This window comes from Apiospora marii (genome assembly GCF_038362585.1).
Source record: "Apiospora marii strain CBS 49790 chromosome Unknown utg000005l_segment0_segment0, whole genome shotgun sequence".
Taxonomy (NCBI): Eukaryota; Fungi; Ascomycota; class Sordariomycetes; order Amphisphaeriales; family Apiosporaceae; genus Apiospora; species Apiospora marii.
The window spans coordinates 2781194-2804124 of NW_027117377.1; the positions used below are offsets into that span (position 1 = coordinate 2781194).

General features: G+C 53.8%; 8 protein-coding genes across 8 annotated transcripts; 4 read left to right on the forward strand and 4 right to left on the reverse strand.

Annotated features, from left to right (window-relative positions):
- Positions 1 to 236: 236 nt before the first annotated feature.
- PG985_008784 (uncharacterized protein) lies at positions 237 to 3339 on the forward strand (the record flags this gene model as incomplete). The annotated part of the gene is made up of 5 exons (XM_066828552.1): positions 237 to 490; positions 866 to 1278; positions 1393 to 2628; positions 2738 to 3024; positions 3094 to 3339. The coding sequence occupies 5 exons, from the start codon at positions 237 to 239 to the stop codon at positions 3337 to 3339; spliced, it is 2436 nt and encodes an 811-aa protein (XP_066683464.1).
- A 354-nt stretch (positions 3340 to 3693) lies between these two features.
- Positions 3694 to 4373, reverse strand: PG985_008785 (uncharacterized protein; the record flags this gene model as incomplete). The annotated part of the gene is made up of 2 exons (XM_066828553.1): positions 3694 to 4091; positions 4256 to 4373. The coding sequence occupies 2 exons, from the start codon at positions 4371 to 4373 to the stop codon at positions 3694 to 3696; spliced, it is 516 nt and encodes a 171-aa protein (XP_066683465.1).
- Positions 4374 to 5577: 1204 nt separating this feature from the next.
- Positions 5578 to 7269, reverse strand: PG985_008786 (uncharacterized protein; the record flags this gene model as incomplete). The annotated part of the gene is made up of 4 exons (XM_066828554.1): positions 5578 to 6087; positions 6169 to 6828; positions 6962 to 7055; positions 7154 to 7269. 4 exons carry the CDS (start codon positions 7267 to 7269, stop codon positions 5578 to 5580), a joined length of 1380 nt encoding a protein of 459 aa, XP_066683466.1.
- An 879-nt stretch (positions 7270 to 8148) lies between these two features.
- On the reverse strand, positions 8149 to 10167 carry PG985_008787 (S-adenosyl-L-methionine-dependent methyltransferase; the record flags this gene model as incomplete). The annotated part of the gene is made up of 2 exons (XM_066828555.1): positions 8149 to 9060; positions 10144 to 10167. The coding sequence occupies 2 exons, from the start codon at positions 10165 to 10167 to the stop codon at positions 8149 to 8151; spliced, it is 936 nt and encodes a 311-aa protein (XP_066683467.1).
- A 163-nt stretch (positions 10168 to 10330) lies between these two features.
- Positions 10331 to 13632, forward strand: PG985_008788 (ap-2 complex subunit alpha-2; the record flags this gene model as incomplete). The annotated part of the gene is made up of 7 exons (XM_066828556.1): positions 10331 to 10482; positions 10544 to 10557; positions 10638 to 10681; positions 10737 to 11026; positions 11078 to 11412; positions 11465 to 13410; positions 13468 to 13632. 7 exons carry the CDS (start codon positions 10331 to 10333, stop codon positions 13630 to 13632), a joined length of 2946 nt encoding a protein of 981 aa, XP_066683468.1.
- A 761-nt stretch (positions 13633 to 14393) lies between these two features.
- Positions 14394 to 15498, forward strand: PG985_008789 (uncharacterized protein; the record flags this gene model as incomplete). The annotated part of the gene is made up of 3 exons (XM_066828557.1): positions 14394 to 14505; positions 14585 to 14707; positions 14786 to 15498. The coding sequence occupies 3 exons, from the start codon at positions 14394 to 14396 to the stop codon at positions 15496 to 15498; spliced, it is 948 nt and encodes a 315-aa protein (XP_066683469.1).
- Positions 15499 to 15866: 368 nt separating this feature from the next.
- On the forward strand, positions 15867 to 17334 carry PG985_008790 (tannase and feruloyl esterase; the record flags this gene model as incomplete). The annotated part of the gene is made up of 2 exons (XM_066828558.1): positions 15867 to 15888; positions 16400 to 17334. 2 exons carry the CDS (start codon positions 15867 to 15869, stop codon positions 17332 to 17334), a joined length of 957 nt encoding a protein of 318 aa, XP_066683470.1.
- Positions 17335 to 18143: 809 nt separating this feature from the next.
- Positions 18144 to 19009, reverse strand: PG985_008791 (ARP2/3 complex protein; the record flags this gene model as incomplete). Its single annotated transcript, XM_066828559.1, has 3 exons — positions 18144 to 18384; positions 18467 to 18594; positions 18755 to 19009. The coding sequence occupies 3 exons, from the start codon at positions 19007 to 19009 to the stop codon at positions 18144 to 18146; spliced, it is 624 nt and encodes a 207-aa protein (XP_066683471.1).
- Between the last annotated feature and the right edge of the window lie 3922 nt (positions 19010 to 22931).

Sequence of the window (22931 nt, forward strand, 5' to 3'; positions counted from 1 at the left end):
TCGGAGTTCCGATATGTCCGAGCGTGAGAGTTGCCTACTGCTCCGAATACCTTCAAAGTCAGCAAAAGTCCCCCCAGGGTCATACGCCCATCCGTTCCGATCCATTGTAAACTCTGCTGCGGTAATCTTATCAATCTTTGATCTTTCGGTCCATTGTCTTGGCTACGTCCTTGGTTGCACTGCTCCGAGCTTGCCACCGCCCACCTGCTGCTGAAAACAAGCCAGCCATAGTAACGATGGTGGACACCACAGACACTACGGCGGCAGCACCGGGAAAGATCACCCATCCGCTCCACCAGGATGGCGGACACGACGACGATCACAACGACGAGGGCTCTCATTCTCATGATGATTCTGCTAGTCACCCACCTCGGAAACGACAGCGGGTCCGGTTGTCTTGTCTAGAGTGCCGCCGCCGCAAGTTGTCTTGTTCAAGAGAGCTCCCCTGCGATCGCTGTGTCAAATCTGGCACTCCCGAACGATGCAATTAGTAAGTGTAACTTCCTGTGCGTTGCAACGTTCATGGTTTGCATGAACTTTGCTTGCGGGGCCGGGCTGGCCGGGCCTTATATAGGTACATAAACGGCCGGCCCAGGCTCGTAGAGTTCCTCGGCCGAGGTCGCACTTGCTCGGCGATATACCCTCCATCCTTCTGTTACCCCTTTCCGTCCCGAGAAGTGTCCTGCTTGGTTTGTAAGGACATGCCCCCATGCTTAGTAACGTTGGCAATGCCCCAACGTTGCTTTACGGCATTTGCCCTTTACCGTCTATCACTTGCTACTTGCTGCATAACAACAGCCATAACATTTCCGTTGGCTTAGTCACTCTGGACATATGATCACATTAGACTGACAATCTAATATAGTGAGGCACGCCCCCATGGAGACGGTACAGTATCTGATAGAGCATCCTCGGCTCTTCTCTCAGATCATGGCCATGTCTTACACGCCGGGGAGAGCTCTCATCCCCGTCGGGATATTGAGCCGTCTGTCCTCAGAGACGCTGCTCGAGACCATGACAGGATAAGAAGGCTTGAACTCGAAGTGTCTCAACTGCGGAGTGCCTTGTCCAAGCAGACATCGCTGGATGGTACGACTGTAGCCTCTCCGTCGACTTTGCGAGATGCGCCCAAAGAAAGCCCGGCCGCTCGAGTCGAACCACCGCCTGGTTTTTCCAATGAGCCCTCCGACGGCCTCGAATACAAATTTGTGAAGGGCAACCAATTCAAAGCGCGATACTTTGGTCCCCATAACTCCTGGTCATCTTTCTACCAACTCCGTAAGCGACCCTGATTATTGTTTTGAAAACACTTGATCAGTACATGAGCTCCTGTCCCTTCTCTTTGCTTGATATTCCGCAGCAAAGCCAGAAACCAATGCTGATCTCTCACAGATGGACTCATGCCTTTCATGCAAGAGACAGCTGATCAGTGGTTAAGACCACTGAATATCACCAAGAAAGACCGAGCGAAGCGTAAAGAGGACCGTGACAAGAAGTTCCTAGAGCCCGATGCCTCACTCGAGGCTCTGCTCCCTCCGAAGACGGAAGTTGACTTGCTCGTGAACAAATACCTGGACCATTTCGAGCAGCTTCATCGCATCATACATATTCCGTCCTTCTGGCGCGAATACAACAGTTTCTGGGACCCTACTACTCCGAGATACGCCGCTTTCACTGCCCTGGTCCTCGCTATACTGTCAATATCAAACTCTTTAGACGAACAAGCGGCCAAGTTTGTCGGCATCAAGTCGAGTTCGTACCAGACGGCTGAGAAGTGGATCAAGGCCTGTGATGTCTGGCTGGAGAAACAGAGTCAAAAACATCGCAAACTCATCCACTATCAGATTCTATGTCTCCTGCATGTCGCCAGGAGAATCAACGTGATCAAGAAAAAGAGGCAGTGGGCATCTTCGGCTGCTTTGGTGGCCGACGGTATCTCGGTTGGCCTTCACCGTGACCCAGACTCCGTCTCTACCAAGATAACTCCCTTTTACAGCGAAATGAGGAGACGCCTGTGGGCCACCATCATGGAGTTTGATATCCAAGCATCCTTTGAACAGGGTCTCCCCACGATGCTGAGTCAGTTGGATATTGAGGCTAGGGCGCCCCGGAATATCGATGACTCTGCTTTCGACGAGGATTCCGAGTCGCTCCCAGTATCTTGTCCCTCGGACAAGTATACATTCGCCTCCTATCAACACATCAGCCGACAAAGCTTACAGCTAAGGCTAGAAATGAGTCAAATCCTGACTGGGCCTGCGCCGCACTGGGACTGGGACCAAGCTACCAAATATCGTGATTTGGTTCTCCAAGAGATTGATTCGCTGCCCCCCTTAGACCGACTATCGAAGGACAAGGATGCCGCCTCTCAGCCCATCCTCGGATACACGCTGCTCCACCTGCAACTAAAACAGTACCTCATTCCACTACACCAACCGTTCCTGAAACTCCGCCAGTATAACTCGAAATACCAGGTGGCTGAATACTTCTACTACAATGCAGCCCGGGACCTTGTTCTCATGCACGACCGTCTCTTTCAGCAAGAGATGAGAACACTCTATTTCTTGCGAGATGATGCATCAAATGCGGCAATGTGCCTGGCCCACGTTTCACTCCTCCAACCAAAAGGTTCGTGGTATTGGAAAGGAGACAGTTACCGGACCCCCTATATATCTATCCCTGCTGCCTTCGTCAAACTTAGCTGAGTGTGCCCCTTTGCTGACAATGAACACAACAGACTCGCCCGGCTTGATTCTTTCGAATTCTGCTGAAACGATCCGGCTCATGGAGAAATGTCTTGTGATGAAGGAAGATCGAATACTTCGACTTGGAAACAATGACCCCTGGGGCTATTCGTCTCTGTGTGCCGCAATAGGATTGCTGGAAACACATCTTGGCATCAAAACCCCGGATGCGGCCAAAGCGTCGTCGGCGGAACGATTCATCAGCCTCCACTACAAGCTCTTGGCTTATCAGATGGTGGACGGCAGTCCCAGCAGTCAAGAGCCGTATATCGGGCCCAAGGTACGACCAGAACCGGCATATCCATCGTCCGAGTGGAAATTTGATACTAATACTCTTCGCGATTTGTAGCCCAATACTCCCGCCTCCATGTACGGAGCGTCGCCGTTGAGCTCCTCCCTCGGGGCTATGACCTCGGCTACGGTAGCGCCGACGCCTACCCTGCCGCCTCTGTCCATGCCGTGGATCATGCCCATGGCCACCGATCCCAGCCAGTCGAACCAACCTTTCGGCCCGAACCCGGATTACAACCTCGACTTGCTCGGCACGGATTTGGGCGACTTGTGGGGCGTTGATTTTAGTGACACTTTCCTGTGAGATGACTAGCGGTGGCCGCACTGCCCGCTGATGCAGGTTGATTTGAAATGGTAATACGAGTAGCAAGAGGCACGTTTCACGGTTGTGTGTAAGAGCGCGTGGGCCATGGGAGTTCAAAAGTAGCTATACCACTCTTCAATTATACTATTGACTGTCTCATACGGTCTTTCCTCAAACCATGGGTCTCCTAGCTGATTATCCCGTGCGTGGTCTATACCTGATAACTTTGTGAAAGAGGATCAAGGGGTAATTTCATACGATTATGCAGGAGGCACCATTCTAACATGAACGAAAGCAAACAAGCTGGAGAATATCCTGCGCCGTTCCTGAATGCCCACACTCTCTACCTTACTCTTAGTATAGATAAACCCCTCCATGCGTCCCATCAAACTTGCCTTCCTCCTCTAGGTTTCTTAAGCACGCCTTGACCCGCTGCACCATCTTCTTCCCGTACTCCGGGCCCAGCGGCGGCATCGCGGCCGTTTGGCTCGCCTTGAGAAACGGTATCTTTGTCGTTGCTGCTGTTGGCGCTGCCCGAGTACGTAGCAGCAGTAGTTGCACCTCCTCGTCTATCTTCTCAATAGATCCGTCGCTATAGGCGCCTCCAAGAATGATGACCCGCGGACGCAGTGCTTCGCCCGTGCCGTATCGTTTGCTTCCTAGGTGACTGCTGGGCATGGAGGGCGCCTCGCCGCTCAGGATACTGGAGATTTCACGGCTGGCGTTTTCGACGTCGAGAATGAGGTGTACGACTATAGAGGTGATAAAGGTAACGATGAGGTTCAGTCTTCTGGTGGGTTAACGTGTATGGGCAGCCCAACCCCGTCCCCCCTTTTTCCCCCCTTCGTGCCTCTTGCCACTATTCATCTCACTCCCTTTCCCATTGGGAAATGCATGGTGATGCAAGGAAACGCACCGTCGTACTCTGGTTTGAGGCTCTGAATCATTCCGGCGCCGATTTGTTCCGTCTTGCAGCAGACTATGATGGGTATTGGCTCTCTAAAGCTTTGCTGGCTGGCGCTTCCTTCGTCCATGATGAATTTCAACTATGGCTAACACTATACCAAGAACAGGTGTCTGTTTCTAACTTTCGACAAGATCACATAGCTCCATTTACAGGCGTATAGGTAGATAGAGAAGAGATCATTCGCTTCTTATTTTCCTATTTCTTTAGGCATCTACAAGCAGCAGGTCACATGCAATCGTGAGGAGTAAAACAGGCGGACACGCCATGCCAGTTCGACTGAAGCTTGCTGCTGCACGTTTCGTGTAACGAGATGAGGAATTGCTCGTCTCGGATGAACCGCACCCAAACGTGCCGCACCCAAGTAACAACAGCCCGAAACCCCGATCCCCAAAGAGTCCAACGAGTAACAAGTCGGCCATTCTTTCTTCTTCCTATCCTGCAGAGGAGCCGCCATGTGATGCAATCCCTTAGTAAGGGACGGAAATGCAAAACCCCCTTACTGCATCGGATGTGTCAGCGCTTATTTCAAGCCGCCTCGGTGAGGTCTGGGGCGAGTCCAAACACCACCAATCAGTAGGTGAGCGACCGACTTTTGCCGATCCTCAAAAGTGGCATTTTCGGCGTTTTCAAGAACAGTGAGGTCATGTTGGGGGTGTCCCAGAGGGCCTCCGAAGGGTCAGGGAAGCCGTGATGTTGGGTCATAAGTAGCGAGATGGGAACAGCACCCTTGGCGGCGCGCAGAGACCTGATTGGGGGGGGGTTATGTAAACCCCAGCACGATACCACGGCCCGACTGGCCGGTGAACAGTACGGCGTGCTCGACCGTGCAAGTGCCGGCGAGAAAGCGGTTGGCGCCATGACATATCAGCACGAACGGATAAAGCATGTCAGCTGACACATCCATGCACGATTGTTATGGAGGGTATCATCCAGATCGCATACGCACACCTCAGACGCCCAGGGGCTCCGCCTTCCAAACCACGGAACTATGTATATATGTGTAAACTCGACGAGTCTTGTTAGTAGCCTAGGACGATTATTCGAGAGCAGCGAGGAATAAGAAATGCATATTGTTATTTCTAGTTTGAATGTATATATAAAAGTATCGCTTCGTATAAGTTTTAAAGACTAATATAAAATATTAGAAGGGTCGTGTCGTTCGTAAATGAGGTAATCCTCCAAATCATAACACAAATTTCCATCTATGAACACCAAAACATCATTATTCGGCCGTTCACCATACAACACACAAAAGCACACGCTAGGAGAAATCAACACTTCTTCGTCACCTGCCAACCCGACAGGTGGAAGCGAGCTAAGCCGAACATAGCCATGGAAAGCGTCGTGACGCAGGCGGCCCAGGCCTGGGCGCCCGTGAAGCGCCCCTCCATGGCGCCCTGGAGGGCGCCGCCGATGGGCGGGCCGGTGAGGGAGGCGAAGGAGACAACGGCAAAGGCCATGCCGAGGCGGGTGCCCACCATGTCGAGGCGGTCGGTGATGCTGGCGACGGTGGTGGGGATGAGGCACTGGAAGGCGCCCGCCGAGATGCCGTAGAAGACGGTGAAGACGTAGTACTGCGGCACGCTGCCGACGGCGAACCAGCACCACGTCACAATGGTCCAGAAGAAGGCCACCGGGATTAGCACATTAATGGGGCCGATGCGGTCGGCCACCAGCGGCGGGATCACGCGGAACGGCAGGCCCGCGCCGTTCAGGATGATAATTAGAGTCGAGGCCGTCGAGTAATCAAGGCCCAGGACTTCGTTGCCGTACGAAGCAATCTGTTTTTGATTGTTAGTCATCTTTCAACAGTCTGCTTTTCTCATCGCGTTGGGGGGAAAACCTGGGTGAGTAGTACTTACATAGTAGAAAACATAGTAGTTGGCCCACATGAGACAGAACAACCCGGCGACGAATCCTACATAAACAACCTCCTTGAAGGCGCTAAGATCGATCAAAGGACCCGACTTTCGCGGCGGGAGTCGTGGTCTCATGAAGGCAAAAACGACGGCCAGGCACCCCAAGTTGATGAAGCCCAAGACTCTGGCCGTCCAGCCGAAGCCCAAAGCGGGAATAAGCTGGCGCACAACAACGGGGTAGATCATGCCGCCGGCCGAGTTGCCCGTGGTCGCCAGGCCTACGGCGAGGGCGCGGCGATCCTTGAAGTAGGTGGCCACCAGGGCCAGGGAGGGCGTGAAGAAGATACCGCCGCCGATGCCGGTGAGGATACCCTGGGTCAGCATGAGACTCCAGTAGCTCGTCGAGATACTCATGAGGAACATGCCGAGGACCTGGAGGACGGCCCCGACCAGGAGAGTGGGCAGGAACAGGCCGGCGTCCAGCAAACGGCCGGAGAAGGCGCCGATGATGAGAGTAAGGAAGGTCTGGACGGAGCCGATCCAGGAGATCTGGGAGGGCGTGTTGTCCATGGTCAGCGTGTAGTGCGTCTGGAACGCACCGAAGGAGTTGACGTAACCCCAGGTGGTGAAGATGACCAGCCAACCGCAGGCGACCTGTGTCCACTGTGACGGATCCCACGTTAGCAAGTAAGCACGCAAAAATCAGGGCAACCCACTGGGGCTCAAAGCGGCATCTCGGCGCATTCTTGGCGACGCCCGTATAAGCATTATGGGGTAGATTAGGTAGATTACTTACAGCCTTACGGCCGCCATCTGGTGGAGGCGGCGGCTCGGGTAGGTCCCGCGTCGTCATGTGCGTGGCTACTTGGGTGATGGCATTAGAGGCGACCCTACGGAGATCCTCAGATACCCGTGGTATGTAGCCTCTCTCCCGGTCCTCGAGAGCCTCAAGGCCCCGCCGTCTCGGCTGGGGAGCGGCGGTATAGACTCTCCATCTGTGTCGTCGGGAGCCTGTGAGTGGATGGACGTGCCCAGAGCTTGGGTTGGCGGCGTCTCGATGATCTTTGGCAGCGAACTATCACTTTTCTCCTCGATTATTCCCATCTTGTCACACAGCCTGCTTAGAACTCAGAAGGGGAGAGAAGGAGAGGATTATAGATGCACCACCAGGCTAGAACGCATCAGCGAGCGAGCCATTATTACTAAATAATAGCCACCGACCACTGGCGCTGCTGGGGAGTGGATTCTTTTTTTCCTTGCCTCGCAAACTCCATCTTTTTTTAAGCACTCGCGTTTCCCATGGTTGGGCCAAGCCCAGTCCACTCAATGCAGTGGGTTACGGGGTGGCATTAAACCGAGCAAGAAAACGCGAGCGTGGCGAGCCATCCCATGTGCCTGAGTCGCCCTGATACAGCGACAGGATTCGGCCGTCCGGTCGTCGGCCCCAATTTACGTACTGCAGGTGGTGCCGACGGAGCATCGATGGCCACTCCCTTGGGTAAAAAGTGGATGGCCTGCTTATAAGCCACCCACCCCAGTAGCGTCAGATAAGCGTATCGGCATTTACGATGCGACGTCTGAATGGTCCTGGAACTGCGAATCTTGCTGCTTGGCATCCCGACTGCGGTATCCCCCGTCGTGTCCCTAAGAAAAAGGGTGCCTGTGGCCCGGCAATGAGAGGTGGAAATGCAGAAATTGCAACTTTCCCCGGCCTTCCGCGCCAGAACACCCCGAAACCCACAAAAAACATCGGTGTTTTAATGGGCACGTCGATCGTGGCGGCAGCCAAGGACATTCCACCGTCAGTCCACGGGAGACCACCATAGAACGAGGCGGCACATGATGATCGGGGCAAGATTAAGACGTCTTGGCTCGTAACAGGCGTAACTTGCTTCCCCGTATATTAGCCTTGTTCACCTAAGGCTTTGTTGCGCATAGTTCAAAACCACCTGTAGATTCATGCATGGAATTCGTCTGGTGCTTCTATTTATTCTCCAATACATCTTTGAGGTTGATTTGGCCGCTACCCCTCGGCAATGGTTGGGCTTGGTCCTCTGATTCCTTCCAGCCGATCATGTAGATCATACGGAAGGTTGCAGGTAACGTGCCGTCTGCGTTTCCATGAAGCTCTCGATAGATGGCATCTGCAGCCAGGAGCACGTCCCGCTGGATGGCGCCCATCTCGCGACCCAGGACGGCGTTGCTCTCACCCATGGCCTGCAGATCCTGCATAAGGGCAAAGGAGTCGGGGTAGTCGACAATGATGTCATCGACATCTACACCGACCATCTTGAAGCCCGCTCGTTGTAGCAGACCGCCACAGTCGCGAGTATCGGCAAGTGGCGAGACGTGGGGCGATATTCCTCCCCTACGCTCTTGCTCCGCCAACTGCAGCGAGGTGCGCAGCTCGAAGAGAGTGTCCCCTCCGAACATGGCACCCATGAATGCGCAGTCTGGCTTGAGAATATTGTTGATCTGTGACAGCATGCCGGGAAGGTCATTGATCCAGTGCAAGCTCAGAGAGCTCAGGACAAGGTCAAATGTGTTGGCCTCGTAGGGGAGGGTCTCTTGGCTGGCCAAAACCTCGCGGGTCATGTTGATCTGCTGGTTGAACGGCTCGTCGGCGTCGCGGTAGAGCATGCTCTCCGAAGACTCGGCAGCAGTCAGATGTTCGATCTTTGTCACCAATGGATCCGACTGTGGCATGTTCGGGTCTGAATCGGGGTTCGGGGCTGTCAGGGCTCGGGCGACATTGCACGAGTTGGCGCCCACGTCGAGCACGCGCGGATAGCTGCGCTTGATATCCAGCAGCCTCTCGCACAGGCGTATGGCGACCTCATCTTTCAAGTAGTCGGCGACCCGGCTTTCCTCGAGGTTGGAGGCGGCACGTTCTTTCTGCAGCCATTTCGTCCGTGTGTTGAAAACTTCGTGAACGGGGGGGGCCGGCCGTGGTGAAGGCGTACGACCGCCGAGCTCCAGACGACCAGCAGCTAGCTCTCAGCCCTTTGGCTCCTCGCAGGAGTTGGAGTCGCGAGACTGTCCAATGCATTGTCCCGGTTTAATTGGAGAACCAATTCACATTCTGACGCGATCTATGGCGTCTGGATTCGAGAGACGGGAGCTTTGCGGGAGCTCACAAGTTGTCGAGATGCGAAATGCAGATGGTGCTAACGGCCGTGACGTCGAGACCGACCGTACCAAACACTAGCCAGAGCTGAGCCTCTAAACCTTACAGTGGGATGCAGCCAGTCAAGCTTTGATAATACGTGCTGGGCAGAGACAGGTGGAGCACAATTAGCCCCCCGAATATAAGCTGTACATCCCCTACTGCTACCCTTCTGCCATCATCTGTCGGGCCAATGAACAGGCATTTTTGCCGCCACAGCTGATCAAATCCAGGCGTGCCTCGCCAACCGGCCGCATGTATTCTGGAAGGACTTTGGCAATGCGCTTTGAATGCTACTCTGCTTATGTTTCCCTAGACCAGCCCGACCAATTAATAAGAGAAATAAACGAAACAATTGGTGGCGCACTGACAAGACAGATCAGGAAGCCGAGTGAGCGGGTGATTGATCAACACGGGAGAAGGAGGAGAGAGGGACAACCACTTTAATTCTACCGCGTCGCCCATGCTGCTGCTACTGGCACCCCCATTCGTAAACCCAACCCACTTGCACAAGCTATACAGTCAATTCAACCGAGAGCCATTGATTCCTTAGCTGGCTGGGCTTCTGTATTGCTCCAATCTTTTCGTGAACAGCGCAAGAACCAGAACCGGGGGCCTTGCACCTCAATTCCCTTGGGCGAAAACACACCCAGGCCATATCCATACCAAAGAGGCCCGCGACCTTAGCGCATCCCACTTGGTCGTGTTAACATTAACTCTAGCTGCTCCCGAAAGTTGACGGGACCCCTCGACCCCCGGTCCATCATCAACCTCAACCTCAGCCCTCCGAACTTGCGAGCCCCCCAAGCGACACCAGCGCCCGATCGCGAGACCATGTTGAGTGAATAATCGACACATGGCAAGATAGCCGCATACGACCGCGCGCTTTCTGGAATCTTCCCCCGCCCTGTACGATACAAACCTCCCCCCGACACGAAGCGACACCCCCGAGAGATTTCATGGTAGTACAACATATAGGGGTACCCTAGCGACGACATCATGGCTTCCTCAGCAGCTGCCGGCTTTCTCGGCCGATCGGGCAGCAGCAGCTCGAACATGCGCGGCCTCGTCCAGTTCATTGCCGATCTGAGAAACGCGCGAGCTCGGGAGCTGGAGGAGAAACGGATCAACAAGGAGTTGGCCAATATTCGGTGCGTTGGTGTCGAGATGCTGCGACTGAAATCTAAATACTGACCAGCCATAATCTTATAGGCAAAAGTTCAGAGGTTTGTCTTCGCACGCGTCCAGACTCGGTGTTGTAGATGATGCGCCTGAAGGATAGAGTATTGACAATGAGGTATCGCAGATGGCAGCTTAAGCGGCTACCACAAGAAGAAATACGTTTGCAAGGTATGTCTGCCCTCCGGCGGCGCCCGGCTATCGTGATGTTGACCCGTCAATGCAGTTGCTTTATATTTACATACTCGGCTGGAACGTCGATTTCGGGCACCTCGAAGCCGTAAACCTAATCTCGGCCAACAAGTACTCGGAGAAGCAGATTGGCTATCTGGCGATGACCCTCTTCCTGCACGAGAAACATGAGCTATTGCACTTGGTGGTCAACAGTATAAGAAAGGACCTGCTCGACCACAACGAGTTATTCAACTGCTTGGCCCTACATGCGATCGCCAATATTGGAGGCAGGGAGATGGGTGAGGCCCTAAGCCACGAGGTTCACAGGCTGTTAATTTCTCCGTAAGTCCAGTATATCCGTGTTGGCGCGACTGTATGCTAACATGCCGCAAGTACATCAAAAGCTTTTGTGAAGAAGAAGGCGGCTCTGACACTGTTACGTCTGTACCGCAAGCACCCGGATATTGTCCAACCTCAGTGGGCGGAGCGAATCATATCCTTAATGGACGACCAGGATCTCGGAGTAGCCCTTTCGATCACCTCTTTGGTCATGACCGTCGCTCAAGACAACCTGGAGCAATACAAGGGGGCTTACGTCAAGGCGGCATCACGGTTGAAGCGGATACTTATCGACGGTGAGGTCTCACCAGACTATCTCTACTACAAAGTGCCTTGCCCCTGGATACAGATCAAGCTCTTGCGCCTGCTGCAATATTTCCCTCCCTCGGGTAAGTTCGCATGCTCCAACACCACGAAATTCTAGACTGACACTTTTTGTAGAGGACAGTCATGTTCGCGGTATGATAAGGGAGTCGTTGCAGAAGATCTTGAACTTGGCCATGGAGACCAACAAGAACGTCCAGCAAAACAACGCACAGAACGCCGTTCTCTTTGAAGCCATCGATCTTATCATTCATCTCGATACGGAGCACGCTTTGATGAGGCAAATCTCGACGCGCCTGGGCCGCTTCATTACCTCTAGGGAGACTAACGTGCGGTACCTTGGCTTGGAGGCCATGACCCATTTAGCAGCCCGGGCTGAAGATCTTGATCCGATCAAGCAGCATCAAGATGTCATCTTGGGATCCTTGAAAGATCGAGATATCAGCGTGCGCAGGAAAGGTCTTGACTTGCTATATAGTATGTGCGACTCAACCAACTCCGGGCCCATTGTGTCGGAACTCTTGCACTACCTGCAAAATGCCGACTTCGCCATTCGCGAGGAAATGGCCTTGAAGATTGCCATTCTCACGGAGAAGTACGCCACGGACATCCAGTGGTACATCAATGTGTCGTTACGCTTAGTCGCCGTGGCTGGCGATCACTTGAGTGATGAGGTATGGCAAAGAGTCATCCAAATCGTGACGAACAACGAAGAACTCCAGGTCTATGCTGCCCAAAACACGCTGCAGCACGTCAAGCAGGATCATTGTCATGAAACCTTGGTCAAAATAGGGGCATACATCCTTGGGGAGTTTGGCCATTTGATTGCGGAAGAGCCGGGATGCAGCCCTGTCGAGCAGTTCCTGGCTTTGCAAACCAAACTGCCGGCTTGCTCCTCCAGTACACGGGCCATGATCCTCTCCTCCTTTGTCAAGTTCGTGAATCTCTTCCCAGAGATCAAGCCGCAGCTTGTCCACGTGTTCGACGTCTACAGCCATACTCTGGACTCGGAGCTTCAGCAAAGAGCGTGCGAATACCTGTCACTTGCTAGCATGCCCACAGACGACCTGCTGCGGACAATCTGCGATGAGATGCCACCATTCCCCGAACGACAATCCGCCTTGCTGTCCCGGCTGCACCAGAAGCATGCCAACACTAGTGATAAGCGTACGTGGGTCGTGGGAGGCAAGTCGGCAAATGCGGATGCAGCGGAACTCAACATGACCAAGAACTCTGGGCTTAAGAGGACTTTCAGCACCAACGGCCCCATGAACGGTGCAGCAAATGGTGGCTCCAATGGCCATGCCAGCGATGACTTGGTAGGACTGGACATGAACGCTGGTCCCAACGAGCAGAAATTGCTCAAGGTGCCCAACCTGGCCAGTGCTGCGCATCTGTCACCTGGCTGGGAGCAAGGCTTCTACAAGCTGTTGCTTAAAGCCGATGGTATCTTGTTCGAAGACGGACAGATACAAGTTGGAGTTCGATCTGAATACCGAGGGCAAATGGCTTGTCTCATTCTCTACTTCACCAATAAGACGCCAGCCACCGTCAGCGGCTTCACAACCACTTTGGACCTCGATACGAGCGAGAAAGCAAAACTCACCTGGGACATCAAGGCAATGCCCGATAGCAGCATTTCACAGGGGGCACAGACACGACAAGTCATCATGTTTGAATGCAAACAAGTATTCGAAAAGGCACCAACTATTCGAATCAGCTACCTTGCTGGTGCTCTTCAGGCCTTGACGCTGAAGCTGCCGCTCACTGCCCACAAGTTTATGGACCCAGCGGAACTTGCAGCGGATGACTTCTTCAGGAGATGGAAGCAAATCGGAGGCGCACCGCGAGAAGCTCAGCAAATCTTTGGCCTCAACGGGAACAAAGACGTGATGGAAATCAGCGAGAGCTTTGTCCGCAAGACGGTCCAAGGCTTCAGATGGGGCGTGCTGGACGGAGTTGACCCCAACAACAAGAACCTGGTGGGTGCCAGTGTTCTGCACACATCTGAAGGCGGGAAGTTTGGTTGTCTGTTGAGACTGGAACCCAACTATACTTCACAGGTAAGATGCTCTGATACGTCCTTGTACCAACCAAAAACTAACACAAGCTGCTACTAGATGATTCGATTGACCATTCGCGCCACTGACGAGAGCGTGCCTCCGGTAATGCTGAGGATGATGGAGGAGAGGCTGGCTACCGGGGTTTCGATAGTACCGGAGCTCCACGAAGGGCCGACCAAACAGGATATTTCGGACATGTTTAGCAACGTCATGGTATCGTAGGATAATCTTGAACATATGGGAGGCCGAGCAAAGATGGATCAACAAAAAGATGTTGTGTTTCTATAATAGGAGAGAGACCAGGCACCGGCTTCTTACTGCTTTCCCACAGCCACAGCGACTGGCGTTCTGAGCTTAGGGCAGGGTAGGGTGCATAGTTGTTTGAAGTTGATGCAGACAGATTGTTCGAACAGTCCGGTTCGCCTGGCTCTTGATCGGCTACGGGCCGCATCCCGGATCCCGTGAAATGTGATGGTTTGCGATACGTGGGTGCCCGCCCAAGTGTGTGGGTTGTCCCGAGCCGGGGAAGATTGGGTTCGGTCAGGTAGGTAGGTAGTAGGTAAAGCTCATGTGACGACGGTGGGCATTGTTCCATCCTCAGTCTACACATGTGCTGGATTGTTCTCCCTCTCCCCCATTAACAACAATAACAACACCCAATCAAGGTGGGACCTGATGAGGTTGATCTGATCTAAGTGATTTTGTTGCAAGTTTGCTACGTCCATTGATCAATGCTTCCCGCCAGCGTGCAACTTGATTCATCTGACTGATTATTCCACTGGCGCTTGACAACTTTTCTCGTCGGGTAGTCACCTCGTCTGTACCACGGCCAAACATCTGTTGCAAACAAAGTCAACTGACATCCGGAGCGACTCCTTCTCCGCCCTCTTGCTCTCTCACCTCTCACGCCGAGTTTGGATTTCAGCTCTTCATCAATCCATACTGCCATTTGTAACAAAGCCAGTGTGAAACCCTCAAACAACATGCTGTGGAACAAGTTCCGATCGGTCGAAGACAAGATCAAACGGAGTCGGCACAAGGCGGCCTGCGTCGGGGTCCTCATGATCTGCGGCATCGTCTTGGTGATGGTCGTCGGTGCGTTTTCTTTCCTTTTCCTTCAAGTCATGACACCAACCAACTTGTAGTGCATCAGCTAACCATCACGCATGTACAGTTGGCATCTGCTATGTGGTCTTGGATATGAAGGGCCAGTCCCCGAAACCCGTGGACCAAACAGATGTCGAGCCCAACGGTGCTGAAGAGAAACAGACCTGGGTCCCAGCCGATGGCCTCGATGGTACGTGACTGATCATGATGAATCTGGTTCCCCCTGGTCTATTTGGTGGATTCGACGCTGACGTTCTTGAAATTGCAGACCAAACGATTACCCTGCCTCTCCTCACCGACGATGGTACTCGGCAGAGGCGAATGACCGTGTACTCGACAACAACTGTCTTCGTTTTGCCGCCGTCCACAACCCCAGCACCTCCCACCATGACAACGCCGCCCGAGGTTTCCAGTACGGTGGACCCTTCTTCTACGGCGGTCATGACTGGGAATATGTACTGCCCCGATCCTCAGCGCCCCAAGGTCTTGACTCTCTGTAACTGGGTGCACACGCCCGTGCCTGGCATGATCGGTGCAGACGAAGTGCTCGGCACCAGACCTGCGGCCTCGTCTGCAGGCAGACAGTCCGCGACCAACCCGTTTGTCACGATGAGGCTCACGCTTTTTGATCTCTGGACTTATGTCATGCGGAGCGTAACGAGCACTGTGCCGTCATATGTTACCACTATGCGACAGGAACTAGCGACAGACTTCGGAACCCTACATCTCTGCGCTGCCACAACCAGCGAGCTGTGGGAGAAGAGCCTCGAGCTACAGGGGTCCCTGGACGATGCCTTGAAACTCGTTCGCATGCAGCAGGCATTGCTGAGCTCCCAGGAGGGCATCATCGAGAGCCAGCGGCTCAGTCTGGAGCAGATGGCTGGATTGCTGGCCTTCGTCCAGGATCAGACTGCAGCGACGCGCCATAACACCACCACTACCTCTACCCAGGAAAGCCCCAAACATCGGAAGGTGATGTGACCGAGTTGTCGGAGGATACGAGAAAAGAAGGAGAGGGAGAATTGGTCTCTGTATGAAAACGCCCGGCTGGATTGGCGGAGCCGACATATTTTCTTGTAGGGTTTATATTTGGATCGATACATCGACCGGATCCGGAAAGCTTCTGTACGCATGTTGGACGCACGAAGCTGAGCCTTAGTTTCTATGTACATAAAATGATTGATACAGGTACTCATGCCACCGACAAACTCCCGACAGGATCTATGTGTGTATTGGAAATCTCTATGTAACTGACTGTGCATTACAGATGCGGAGAGGGTTACGGCCTCAACCGACAAGCATACTCAGAAGGATTTGTATCAACTCTCGTTACCGCCTCCATTCATATTATGGGATACGACATACGCTGCAGTGCGACCAGGGCTGCAGTGCTGATTCCTCATGTCGTTGAACGATCCAATACATCAATACGAATCTCAGTTCTTCCTGCCAACCGATATATATCCCCTTTCCATTCAAATCTCATTAAGACTCTAACTCCTTGATACTCTTTACCTCGCGAGCAGTCTTGGCCTCGGAGGCAGCGTTCCCCGACTAACCGCATGCCAACCAGAATATATTATTTTTCCGAAACCCACCGGCGCCGAGTTCCTCGACGTCGAGGCCCACGCCGTGGTCAACTCACACCCACGCCACAAGCATTCACCATAGTCAAAGATTACCCCTCAAGCACGCCGCCGCAGACCTTCTGTAACACCACGGTGACGCACACGCATCCAGGCCAATATGATCGCATCAACACCTACATGTGGCTGTCCTTGCCCCTGCCAAACGGCGATATTGACGTCAGCGACACCATCGTCGCGGGCGTCCTGTGGAACGTTGTTATAATGAGCGTCGGCGGCGGCGGGTTCATGACGAGTCTCCGGATATGAAACCACGCCGCCGGACCGGTGCGCCGCGAGCTTCGACCCGCGGAGGCTGGCCGGCGAGGAGTTTGTCTGCGGGGATAAGGTGGCGGTGGCGGTGGCGGCCGGTAGGACGAAGCTGAAGATGACCGATGAGGGCACACAGGTGGGCGCACAGGTCGTCAAGGCCGTGTGGGAAAGCTGGTATGCCGATAACAAAACCGGCAACGACGGAGAGCGCACGCTCATCTGGCTGGGTCCGGGCCATCAAGCAACGATGGGGGACGCAGCCAAATGGCTCAGCACCACGTGCGACTTTGAAAAGGAAAACCCGCCCAAGTACAAATCTAGACCGCTCGGTCTCTTGACACAGTGGCTGCAGTGCTTCTCCCGCCGGACGCACGGGCCCTCCGGCGAGACGACGACCCTCACGACTGCGGGCCTGAAGCGAGCGCTGCACGCGTCGCGGCAGGGGTACGGGTCCGGCCTGGGCACGGACAACGCGGATGTGTCGACGCTACGGGCGTCGGTCGCCAGCCAAGCTGCTCGCTCCTGTGGCACGGGCCGGCCGACGAGACCATCCCTATTCGCAGACGCGGACGTACTACCACGAGGCCGTTGTCGCGGCGGCACCACACAAGGACGTCGACGACTACCTGCGGCTCTTCGAGGCGCCCGGCGCGGGCCACTGCGGGCTCGGCGGGTTCGGGTTCCGCCCCCCCAGGGGCTGGTCGACGCGCTGAGGGCGTGGGTCGAGGAGGGGAAGGCCCCTGAGGTCCTGCCGGCTCGGATGATGGTGGCGAATTCTCCTCCTCTAGGTGACGACGACGATGACGACAACAGGAATGGTGGCTCCGATTTGCGGCGAATCTTGTGCAAGTACCCGAAGCGTGCCGAGTACGATGGAAAGGGCGATATTGCAAAGACAGAGAACTTCCGCTGCGAATGATGCGTCACATGATTGCAAGAAGGTCTCAGATTGCGTGTACATGGAAATAGCTACGTATGGAAGTACTATGTGAATCACAACTAACAAATTGCATCTTCAAGGTAAGTGTATGCCCCAATAGACTCCAAATGGTATTGTATCGTGACCGAGACGGCTGGTAGCAGAGAATTCATAACAGAAGCCGAGGCATTGAACGCTGATTTTGTCCACGTAAGTTGAGAGAGGGTCTGCCATGAAAAGGGGCATCCAGATACACCTTACTACTCATGTCTGATTGCATTTCAGCAGAGTAGGCAACGAAATATCTCACAATCGAAATAAAACATGTTCGATAGTAATTGACTAAAACCATTGATGTCTTAATGCCCAGCAATTGATATGATGATCCTCAACTCTACGTTACGTTGAGCATGCATATGTTACCTGATAGTGCGAGTAATTCACCAGCCAGCCAGCCAGCCGACCATTGTCAAATATTAGGGTTCTATTAAAGGACGGCACGACTACTGGCAGCATATGAAAATGAAAGCAGGGCTTGCAGGGGAGATCAGGAGTCATCTATGCCATGTTTAGATACTTCGCCCATGCAGATTGCGTAGTATGCTCCCTGAATATCTATCTACACGGCCAGGAGGCGATCCCGTCACTGAAAAGGGGCCGGTGCTACGATTACGCCACAAGATTGGACTCAAGTAAACTCATCTGGTAGGTCATTTCCTTGAGGGCTGCTTTGCACGAATATATGATATCATATGGCGTTGAATTCGTTAAGGTTCTGTCGTCCAGTCTAAATTACGTGCTGTCTATGCTCAAACCTTGCGCCAGTCGGTCATGCATCGGCCTATGCTGCCCAAGCCTGCGATGTCGATAACCTTTTCGTGCCAACTGAGAATTACGCTCATGGCGGCGCCTGTGGACTCGTTGGTAGAGCCGGGCCGCGACGCGACCTGGCTGAAGCCCGTCTGTTGGGGCGTCAGGGTGCTCGGGGTCCGGCTTCCCGCCGCCCGCGGAGCAGCACTGGCTCCGGCAGAAACGGCCATGCCCTTGTACCTGTAGTTTCAATGGTCCGTCAGTAAGCCATAGGTTGCATTTTTATTAGATGCCCCTTGTTTGACGCAATCCAGCCACGTACAGATATTTGATCAAGACGTCCAGCAGCTCACTGCCGCCTGGTGACTGGTGGATGCGCTCCAGCATCGGCGACATGTCGCTCGCCTTTATGGATTGCAGGACCTCGGTGACGGTCTGCAGGTGTGCTTCCTGTAGTAGTGTTCAAGATGACGCGGTCAGCCTTCTTCGTTCGATCTACACATCCTCGAGTCATCATCGGGCAGTTCGCAGCAGCCCCTTGAAGGCACGGACAGGGATCGAGTTATCCCCGTGCCACATCTTCTGAAGACCGAACAAGCGGGCATCATACCTTTGCACCTTCCGAGCCATTGTAGACGGGCGTCTCTAGGCAGCCTCGCAGGGCGCCCTCGGCGTCACCGCCTCGCAGCAGCTGGCGGACCTGGGCATTGAGCTGGCGGACGTCGGCCTCGTCGATCTCGGGGAGCGGCGGGTGGAGCGTGGTGGTGTCGAAGTTCTGCGAGGAGTCCGGGTCCAAGGCGTCGATGTTGATGGTGCGCCACGCATCGCTCAGGGACGCCGAGGTGTGCTGCTGTATGATCGACATGGTTTGTTGTTTTCGAGGGTAGGAGCCGACCGGAGGTACTGCTGCTGCTGCTGCTGCTTGCTGGCTGTTGCTTGCTGCTTTCCGTTCAGCTACGTATGCGTTGTTCGTTGCCAAGGGAGACGAATCAGGTGACTCGTTATCGTGCAGCTGATAGCTAGAGGGCGTGAGGGCGTAGGGGGGGGCGTGTGTATTGCCGCTTTACTGCCACACTCCCTGGTCAATCAATCAATGGTGTATGTATGGTGAGGAGGTCGTTGCCGCGGTATGCGTCTGCAGGATTTGGGGGGCCTACAGTGTTGGATTGAGGTGAGGTAGTGGGGCTTGCTGGCGGTGATGGAGGAGGTCGGAGTGGGAGTTGGCTTGCTGGCAGCCAGAGAGACCTTCCCCAGTCGCGTGCGGGGCGAGGCTGCTAAAAACAGTCAGCAAGCCACCGGCCACCGCCAAATCAGAGCTGCCACATCAGGCTTGCCCGCTCCATTGGCAGCTGGCCAGGGTGCTGGGTGAGGGGCTGAGCAAAATTGTCGTCGCAGACCTGCACTTACACCGACCTGCTTGAATGGCCTATTGGCTCCCCGACGGACTTCAGCATGCAACCAGTGTCGAATTTCAAAGGGTGATACAATGTGAGTCATACGTGCGCGGCTCTTGCATTGCATTAGGCGGATGGATATTATCAATTGATGTCTCTATACAACTACGGTCTTGTACTGCTACATGCGCCGAGTCGTGTCAAATAAGAGACCCGCGGCTGCCAGTCGGCTATTGATAGGAAAGATTTCCAAGGATAAAGGGGGAGAAAAAAAAAACGACAGCTACCCAGGCATACCAGGGGCATAGGCTACATTAGTTCGGGCAGGCAGGCATTTTGTATTGGGTTTCTGTGGTTCGTATATACCATCAAATCCATCTTCGTACATGAACAAGCTGCACGACACGTAGTTATCCATCAGCTAACGAACGATTCTCGCTTCATGAGGATCCGATTTGTTGAGGTTAGGCAGCAATACTTGAGCAACCAGAGAATGACTAGGTCAGCTGCGAAAACTTCTCCGCGACATATGAAGATCCGATATGGTAAAAGTAGCAAAGTGGTGGTTTTGGATGCCGATAGACACGCACGTGATAGGCCTGCGGTGTCATACAATTGATGGTTGGTGTTTGCAACATTGGCGTTCGCTTACCTAGGTATAGGTTGGTCTAGTCTCGCAACCAATAGGTTTGCAGCAAAATCTGGCAGCAGCACCGCTCCTATCAAAACCCGTTCTCACAGGGTCTTGTACCGTTCCCACCCCTACATGGAAGCTGAAAAACAAAACAAAAGAGTTCTGCAGGGAGCCCTACAATTGCAGCTCGTATGCGCATGTGCTGGTACCTGCTGTCTCCTGTCTATATGCTGGATGACGGAGGGCAGAGTCCAATAACCAATGTACGTGACATACGATTCTCCTCTATGGGCTCAAAGAAGTGTCTCCTCTGCCCTTGCATAAGCCACGTGGAAAGACCATCCCATCTGCAAGTTGCAAACCGGTTTCTGCACCGGCACACAGTTTAGCGAGACAATCAATCAACAGTCAATCAAGTCGAAAATAACAGATGTAGAATGAGTACAATACCATACTAGAACGTACGTTGTGTGACATCACGTAGGGTAGCAGTAACAATACATAGACCGCCGATTACAGCCAGCACCTGTAACTGGGAGCGGAATCGCCGTGGGAACAAAAGGGGGCGGGATGCAGGCTCAAGATCCCGCCGTATTGGAAACGGATTGAGCCCCCAGCTCAAGGAAAATTATTGGATTCGTCCGGATTGACCACCGGCTTGCCGGGTCACATTGGGCTGCATAGGCGGTAACACTGGACATCTGGCAGTCTGACCCATTGCCCAGGTTGCTAGGATTGGCAATATGTAATGTTTCCAATCAGTCCGAATATGGCCTCTCCGTGCAGGGGCTACGATTGTCCTCAAGGTGAGAAATCGCGGTTCACCGAGAATCGACGTGTCCACCTTGCCCACACACCTTGGTAGCATCAACCTGCCATTAGTGAACAGCTCTCAAACAAGGCTGATGCCGGTTTTATTATGGCGCCCAGGGGTCGAAAACAAAGACGGTGGGCTTCCCAGGGCCCGTTTGGGGATCACCTGTGGTGCGTGGCATGGGATTTGTGATTTCACAATCGTGCTCACGTCGTAAGAAATGGGTGGGTAAGCAGGCGCCCTTCAAGCCACCCGAAATTTGGTGCACAGAAGGACGGCATTGAGCCGTGGAGGCGAGGCCGTCTTTGACGGGCTGCGACGGGGAAAGAGGCCGCATCCCGAAACGTGTCACTGCTAGGAACATCCTGGCAGCCAACTCGGCCAAACCCAGCACCGTTCATCCCAATGTCATCAATGTCAGTCCATCGGCCAACATAGCCGCAGATCATCCCTTCGTCCTGTCTGGTTCAGGAATCAGGATGGAAAAAACTTTCGCCTTCTGCGCCGGGGCTGCCAACCGGGGTTCCAATGGCCTGAGCGGCCCAGGATGTTTGCTATATGCGACCCAAGGGAAAGGGAAAAATTTTCCTATCTGATTAGCGAGATGTCAATAGTATGGTAATATCAGAATACCGGTATGTACGTGTGTAAGAGTTGGTTTCAGGTGCTAAGGCTCGGGACGGTTCCCCGGTGACGGCGCCACGAGGTAGAGTAGGAGGCCCGAAGATTGGACTGGCATTTTCCCCTGCTCTCGTTGGCGGACGCTAGCCAGGCTGCCTGCCTTGCATGCAACCGATTCCACCGCCGCGGCTGTCTGTCTCTTCGCCAATGCCTGTTCGTTCTCCAACCGATGTAGCTGTACATACAGACACTATTGCCGGCAGTAGTAATAGACAGGAAGGGGACGGATGACATCGTTCCCCGTATCGAGAACCGACACCGACCCGACACCGACCAATTGAGCGGTGTAACCAATATTGACGTGAAGTCGGTAAGAAAGCAGACAGATGGCCCTGCCAGGGTGCAAGCCATCCTAAGTAACATCACCGCGCATATTGTGTGTACTTGACGGGCTTGCAGCCGGTGCGATAGGTCAGGAGGTACCTCCCTCCAGTAAACAATGGGTTTTGTTCTCTGAGATCAATGCTTAACCAGTGGGGGTCATGCAGGACGGTTAGGTACTGTAGTACCAAAGGTATGCAACGTGGCTGGGGGAATGGTGCAGTGGAGCATTGGAACGAAGCTAGAAAGTGCAAGGAAGGATTCTGGAAGGCTTCCCAATCTGCTACAACCTAGGTACCTTTGCTGGTCCGGTCCGGATTTGGAGGATGGATGGATGGAAAACAAACCCATCCACCGCTGGTTGGTCTTTGCAGACGCATGTCCAGACATAACCCTGTCCTGCAGGTGGAGTGCGCTTTTGGGATCCTCCCTTCTTGCTCACCACGTCACCACGTCACTTGGTCCCCCCCCGGCAAGAACAGAGACACAATAGGGGTCCTGGCCCAAATACGCATCCACCTACCAACACCGGCAGCGATATCTCCGTAACGGCATTTCCAGAGCCCAGACTTGTTGTTACACCGCAGGAGAGGCCTGTGTGCTTTTGTTTGTATGTTACCCACGATTCAAACATCGCATCGAAGATCTTGCATTGAGGCCACGGTATACTCATTCATGCCGTGGCATGGGCCGTAGACGTGCCAGGAGCCCCAATCTGCAGCCGCACAAAAGCAGACTCCTGCCTATGAAAAAAATTTGTATCCTACCGACATGACATCTTACTGCATATGCATGCTGCATGTACAGACGGTCACTACCTTGGTTGTGCATATGCGTGCATACCCAAGATATCCATCCGCACGAAGGCCCGAACATTAAGCGGCTCGCAGCTCGGTAACCCATTTGCTCGGTAAGGACCGTAAGGTCGATCAAATTCTGCCAT